This window comes from Melanotaenia boesemani, chromosome 3 (assembly GCF_017639745.1).
Source record: "Melanotaenia boesemani isolate fMelBoe1 chromosome 3, fMelBoe1.pri, whole genome shotgun sequence".
NCBI classification, from domain to species: domain Eukaryota; kingdom Metazoa; phylum Chordata; class Actinopteri; order Atheriniformes; family Melanotaeniidae; genus Melanotaenia; species Melanotaenia boesemani.
The window spans coordinates 6,831,835-6,838,457 of NC_055684.1; the positions used below are offsets into that span (position 1 = coordinate 6,831,835).

Here is a 6,623-nt window from a genome sequence, read left to right on the forward strand (position 1 = left end):
GGAAAACTTGGCCATACCAAAATATTTTTCCTATTGATACTGTACTATTAGTTATTGGTATTTCTTCATTGATATTGATATGATACTTTTTGTCCCTTAAAGGAAAATCTCATAATTGTGTAAAAACTTTGTGAAATAATACCTTTATTGCAAGGACAGTATAAAATGTAAATATCCAATCCGCTTTCTTCATATGGCACATTTTAAAACATAGGGTTAGCAATGTGCTGTACACTTTAAAACATGGTTAAAAATACTTAAAAAGACAAAGACATTCCACACACAGCCAGGACATCCGCACTTCTAAAGACAACAAGGTTCTAAGAATTTACCAAGGCTAGATAAACGCCAAAACACACTAAAAGCAATTAAAAGATAAAGATACAATAAAAGAAATTAAAAGGAAAGAAAAAAACCCACAAATTTAAAACATTAAGATACACCAGATTAAAATTACAATAAAAAAATGAAAGGACTAAAATCACCTTAAAAAACTAAGACATAAGTAAAACATTTAAAACACTAAAATGCCTTAAAAACCAACAGAGACACACAATTCTCATGCTGTGTTAAAAGCCAAGGAGTAAAAACGTCTTTTAAAATGGGATTTTAAAATTTCCAGAGTGGGGGCCAGCATGATCTGGGTGGGGGTGGGGGGGGGGCTTGTTCCACAGTTTTGGTGCCAGCACTGAAAAATCATATTAACATACTTGAAAGAAATGCTTGAAAAACATTAAAATGAATATTTTTAAAGTTATAACAAAACATAATTAGACTACGAATTAATATACAACTAATTAAATTGAAAAAACACTGTACATAAAAACCTGCATTAAATCAATAAAATATTCAAAACACAACATCATCGTGGTCGACGTGGCTGAGTTTGCACATCATTTTATTGCATAAAACTCTCAGAAGAAACAAATGCCATGTTGAACAATGATCAAATCCTATATTTTAATTGGCAAATATCAAAGTATTGATATGCCTATAGTCTGTTATCCAGACGGTGTGACAGCAGGGACACACACTCCCGTTACTCTGTAGTCAGATTGTTAATCCGTTCATCTGTTTGGGATTGGAGGGATTACAGCGACCTCCATAGCGAGTTTCTCATCTGTAAACAGCAAGTGAAGTGAAAGGAAGGAAGTGAAAAAATAAAACTAAAATAAAAGCCAGCTGTTGAAGGGGACAAGGACGGTCCAGTTCGGTAATTTATTACTTTGTTATGTTTAAATAAATTGTTGTATTTTGTTTTTCCCACTTACCATTCAAAAGCAGCGCAACAAACTAAGCAATCGTGACTCCTACATGAAGAAGGAACACATACACTCCCCCACCCCACCCCAAAAAGGAAAAATGAAAAATAAATAAATAAATAAAATAAAATAATATACACACAACGTAGCGTTTCTCAGGTGGGTTTTTCTTCCGCTTTCGACGCGATGACGTCATTACGCGGGGAGTCTGTCCCCGTCCCGGTTACAGAGCGTCACTGCCGGAGCGGGCTGCATGTAGCCTGTACCCCGGCGACAACATGCCGTCTGACGTGGAGTACAGCCCGGTGGGAGAGGGGCTGGGGATGCGGGACTTCTGGCTGTACGTATGGCTGCGGAGAGTCTCGGTGATGGCCGCTCATGTCACCGGCCTGGGCCTGACCCTCATCATCTCCCGGCTGTCCAGACCCGGAACCAGTGAGTCCACATAGATCCGATTTCATTCCTTAGCTGACGTGTTTGGTCCTTTTAATAAGGGAAATATTAAATAGACCAAACAATCAGAGGTAAACAGTGTTCAGAAACAACTCTCTAATGATTTGCTTTGTTTTTTGTTTGTTTTGTTTTTTTAAAATATATTTGGCTTGTTTCGATAAATGAATGAAAATAATTCCTCTTAATCGTTTGAGTAGAGTTTTGCTCATCAAATAATCTGCCAGTGTTTCTAAATTAACTGAACTTTTTTTCCAAGTGGAATTTATTTCTTGTGCAATAAATAGTTTCAGAATTAGACATTTGCATTTCTCCAGTCCTGTAAGCCACCTTAAAACTAATGAACAGAGATGTCCCAGTTCTCACCATCTGACCTTCAGGTCATCCGACTCCGTGTTGCTTTGATGTCATCAGATTAATAGTGTCATTTTCAGCCTCTGCTCATTCAGTGGAAAAAGTGAACTAAAGAAGTTAGGCATATCAATGTTTCTGTGTTTTATCTGCTCCTGGATAACTAGACAGATTTTTTTTATATAGAGTGGGATTTACATCAGTGGTGTCAAACTCTTTTTAGATAGATATATACTTTATTAATCCTGTGAAAGAAATTTCTTACACAACCCAATTTCCACTGCGTTGGACCAGTAAAATAACAACATAATAACCTATAAATAATGAAAACTCCACATTTCCCTCTTTGTTTTAGTCCAAAGAAGTGCAAGTACGTTATCAAGATGTTTACATTTACTAAACTATTATGAACCACGTCTGGTCCGCAGTCTGGATGAAATACACACAGCATGCAAGCTATAGAAACTGAAGCGAGATGAAGGCTGGAGAGACTGAGCTGAAGATCTGCCATTTTCTGAGCATCAGTTCAGTTAGAAAGTTGAACTTTTCTGAAGCTTCTTTGAGTTTGGTGGGAGGATGTTTCTTACTGGTGTTTCTTTTTGTTCCAGGTCTGTTTTCTTGGCATCCAGTGTGTATGTCAGTTGCTGTAAGTTTACAATCTCCTTTTATTCATGCACACACACGTCCGTGCACTCAGTGAGCAGATGTCATTGGTTCTCTAATTTCAGCCTGAACCTCGCTGTAACTAAAGCCCTCAAACAATATCACAATCCTTAAAAAACAAGTTAAACTTGTGGATCCAGCCTGTTGGTTTAGTCTCTCTCAGTCAGCTGGAGTCAGAGACAAGGCTGTCAGAACAGGAAGTGAGTTTAAAATCAGGTTTAGGAACTTTTTTTAACGGCACAGAAAGACACAAATAATGTTTTATATCACTATTAGAGGGGTAGCAGTCAACGCTGGCATGAAACCAAACCAAAACCTTCATAAGGAAACCAACTGATTGATTCAGTCCGCCGTCCTGAGCTGCACAAGGAGACAGTGCAGAGGAAAAACTAAAACTTTTAAATTTTTTTTTAAATCAGAATCTTTTATATTTAAATTTTCTTCAACAACATATAAAAGTAAAGTCCCGTACATATGTGCATACACACACAGGAGCATACAAGCACAGGGACAGTAGGAACGAGAAAGAAAGAAACCTCACTTCTCTGTCACTGCTGGCTGTTCGTAGGTGTTTACAGACACATCTTCTGGAACTTCCTGCTCATATGAAGAGTGAGTAGCTGATCTTCTCAGGTTCTAGACTGGACATCATGTCTGTTTACTGCTGTTTGTGAGCAGGTGGAACTGATAAAGTCCAACACGCAGTGACGCTGGGACATGACCAGAACATATGGATGAGCGTGCTACGATTTCAACCCCTGCAGCCTTGACCTTGTCCAGAAACTCTCCTAAATATTGGAGTTGTGCCTCCCCGACCTTGGTTAGATAAAGTTGCTGTCATCTCCCACATGTGTTGCTTCATGTATGTTATTATTATAGACGGATGCACCGTGATTTCAAACAGAAATGTCACTTTCACCATCACTGAAAATGATGAGATGACCAGTCGTCATCCTCAGTATGCAAATATTCCCCTTCAGAATCAGAGATTGCTAATAGCAGAGAAATGTCCTTCATGAACAGTGAGAAAGCCTTTAGATATGCCATGTGTTCTCTCTGTAATCCACTCAGCATCACGGACTACGAGCACTTCTGCATCAGCTCTGTATGGATCAAATGTCATTTCCTTATAAACTTTGAATGGACACCTCACCTTCCCCTCCCCTCCCTTACCTTTTTGAACTGGTGCTGTATAAATAAAGTTGGATTGAACAGTTTTTTTTTTTTATCACGTTCCCAGACAGCTCTTAGCCAGCATAGATCTGATTATAATCATATTAATGAAGAGTTTAGAGCTGAACTTTGCTTTCACCTTCACGTCCTCCGTTCTTCTGTCTTCTTTCCACTCTGAATAATTAATGGTGACGGAGGTGTTGGAGTTCAGCTGTTTTGTTACAGACTGAGCACAAACCCAATCTACTACCACCCACTAAGGCCCAGTAACCCTTACTACTGCCCACTACAGCCACTAACGCCCACAAATGGCCTCTTACACCCACTACCACCCACTAAATGTGAACGTGTTTAACTGGCATTCAGTCTTGTGTGTGCTCCTGCAGCCTTGTAGAGGTTGAATATTCCTGATATTCCTGCTGACATGGCTCTTGCCTGTCAGGGATTTAGGGTTTGATTCCTGGAATTTGTTGGGCCTTTGCAAGCTAAATCAGCTTAATAAAGAACCCCCCAGTTTGTATGCTGACTCATCCTAACAGATTTTATAAAGCATGTGTAGAAAAAGTAGACACCGCTCCAGCAGCACAGCTTTTAAACAGATTAGAGAAATGAAAATGGTGGAAATCAAGATACAAAATAGAAAAAATGTGATCAGAGCTGCTGTGACTCACAGCCTCCAGTTTATTTCCCATCACATCAATGAGAGCTGCATCCAGATGATGTTGCTGACACGTCCGTCTCTGTCTCTACAGTACTGTCTGTGCATGACTGAGGGCATCCTCCTCTACTCAGCCGAGGGATCTCCATTCTGCTTCAAGTCTCGAAAGGGTAAGGTCCGTCTCCACTGGCTGTGTCAGGCTCTGGTTCTGATAGCTGCTGGCACTGGGCTGGGTTTCGTGGTGGCCAGTAAAAATGTGTCAGAGCTTCGCCACCTGGTCAGCTGGCACAGCCTGCTGGGCTCCTGCACGCTGGCCGCCAGCCTGCTTCAAGCAGCCTGCGGTGTCACCCTCATCTTCCACAAGCAGCTGCATCTCTCCTCCTCCCTGCCCAGACTCAAGCTGTACCATGCCACCTGCGGCCTGGTGGTCTACCTGTTGGCCACTGTGACCGTCATGTCGGCCATGTTCTCAGACTGGTTTCAGGCCATGGTGAAGGGGGTGACATGGTGGGCTTACCTCCTGCTGCCCCTCTTCCCTGCCCTGGTGGTGATGAACCAAATTACTAATGCCTACCTGCCCCGCAGGAAGATGAGCAGCTAGGAAGCATGGAGGACATGAAGCTACAAAGAGCTTCATGTGGTGCTTCCACCAGTCTGGAAGTGACCTTCACCTCCTTTCATATGAGTGAAGTGAAGCTGGACTTTGGTGTTGGTGTCATCTAATCTTCCAGGACGGTGTTCAAGGTGATCTAATGAACTTGGACGGAGGTGCAAGTCTCTGAATTTTTGCACTACGTTTGCAGTGAAAGGCCTACAGACTCTGGATCTTCAGGAGGATGAATGTGGACGGTCTTAAAGCAGCTGGTAAATTCTCTCCACCTCTGGTGATGCTACAGAAGCTGCATGAAGCAGTTTAACATGAAGTTGTTTGGTAAATCATCACACCAAAACAAACATGGAGGATTAGAGTACATCTCTGCATAACCCAGTTCAAAAAAGCAGCTGCTTTTTTTCTACTAAATTTCAAATACAATATCATGTTTTGCAAATCATTTTCAAACAAGAATTCATTGAAATGGTACCAAACACTAAATTTTATATTAAAACTTGGGAGAAGAAAGCATCCCAGAAAGGCTGTTTATGAGGAAGGCCCAACGGAAGAATGCTTCAAGCCCGCATTTCCGACCTGACAACACCACTCAGAACATACAGAAACTCATGACGTGTCCTCTGTCTCACTGCTGACTGCTTCACTGCCTCCCAGCTGTGGAGCAGAACGCTCCTTTCAACCTGCAGCATTAAATTCATCCCCTGATGGACCAGCTGAGGGTCAGAGTCCTTCTGAGTGTTAATCCAGAGCTTGAGGTGTAGACTGAACTGTACCACTGAGCCTTATGTTGCTGCTCTTTAATCATTCCTGCTGGTCTGTTGGGATGGAACTCTCCTCAGCCAGTGAGCCAGATTTCTTTCTCAGGAGATGGAGAGCAAAAACAAGAAGACACAAAAGCTGGAGGAGTTTGTTTTTAACAGGCAGCCTGATGGTGACTAAAATCAGAGTACAGTGTGACTACAGGAGCTGTAATACTGGGAGGAGCATTTTGCAGACTGCTGCAGACAAACAACCTAACCAGGACGGAATACACTTTCATCAGCGTCCTCACTCAGACTCCTTTCCTCCATCTTCTCACAGACTCGTGTTAAAACCTCGAAGCAGCCCATTTTCTTCATGAATGTGTGAAAGTCATTATTGTCCTTTGTGGGGTTTATTTTATTTCATTTTTTTATTTCACACATGGCTATGCACAACCTCAAATGATAAAACAACAAAAATGTCAAAACACTTCTTGGTGCAATAAATTTGATTTATTTATTTATTTATGTTTCTGTTTAGATTTCCTTTTTCCAACAGGATTTACTGTTTCCCTTCGAAAAGCTCACTAATAAATCCCATCCAGGAGTTCTTTGGAGTGTTTCTGGGACAATAATGCATCACGACTATCAGGGGAATCGGCTCAGCGTCCTGGACAGTGTCTTCCCCAACAAGTACCACTGTTTGATCTTAACAG

The 6,623-nt window shown here is 41.3% G+C and overlaps 1 protein-coding gene across 2 annotated transcripts; it reads left to right on the forward strand.

The window, feature by feature from the left end:
* Positions 1 to 1,478: 1,478 nt before the first annotated feature.
* LOC121636406 (cytochrome b561 domain-containing protein 1) lies at positions 1,479 to 6,431 on the forward strand. Of its 2 annotated transcripts, none has more exons than XM_041979902.1 (3): positions 1,479 to 1,697; positions 2,672 to 2,709; positions 4,652 to 6,431. In XM_041979902.1, exons 1-3 carry the CDS (start codon positions 1,541 to 1,543, stop codon positions 5,156 to 5,158), a joined length of 702 nt encoding a protein of 233 aa, XP_041835836.1. In that variant the 5' UTR covers positions 1,479 to 1,540; the 3' UTR covers positions 5,159 to 6,431. The 2 variants fall into 2 exon arrangements, with proteins under 2 accessions (XP_041835836.1, XP_041835837.1); XM_041979903.1 differs by having other exon boundaries at positions 1,697 to 1,786.
* The last annotated feature ends 192 nt before the right edge of the window (positions 6,432 to 6,623 follow it).

What these genes read in the sequence shown, in the direction of transcription:
- LOC121636406 (XM_041979902.1), top strand. Translation starts at nt 1,541, where the DNA reads ATGCCGTCTGACGTGGAGTACAGCCCGGTGGGAGAGGGGCTGGGGATG. An exon ending in GCTGTCCAGACCCGGAACCA is followed by an intron (nt 1,698 to 2,671) that starts GTGAGTCCACAT and finishes TTTTTGTTCCAG; the next exon opens with GTCTGTTTTCTTGGCATCCA. An exon ending in CAGTGTGTATGTCAGTTGCT is followed by an intron (nt 2,710 to 4,651) that starts GTAAGTTTACAA and finishes CTGTCTCTACAG; the next exon opens with TACTGTCTGTGCATGACTGA.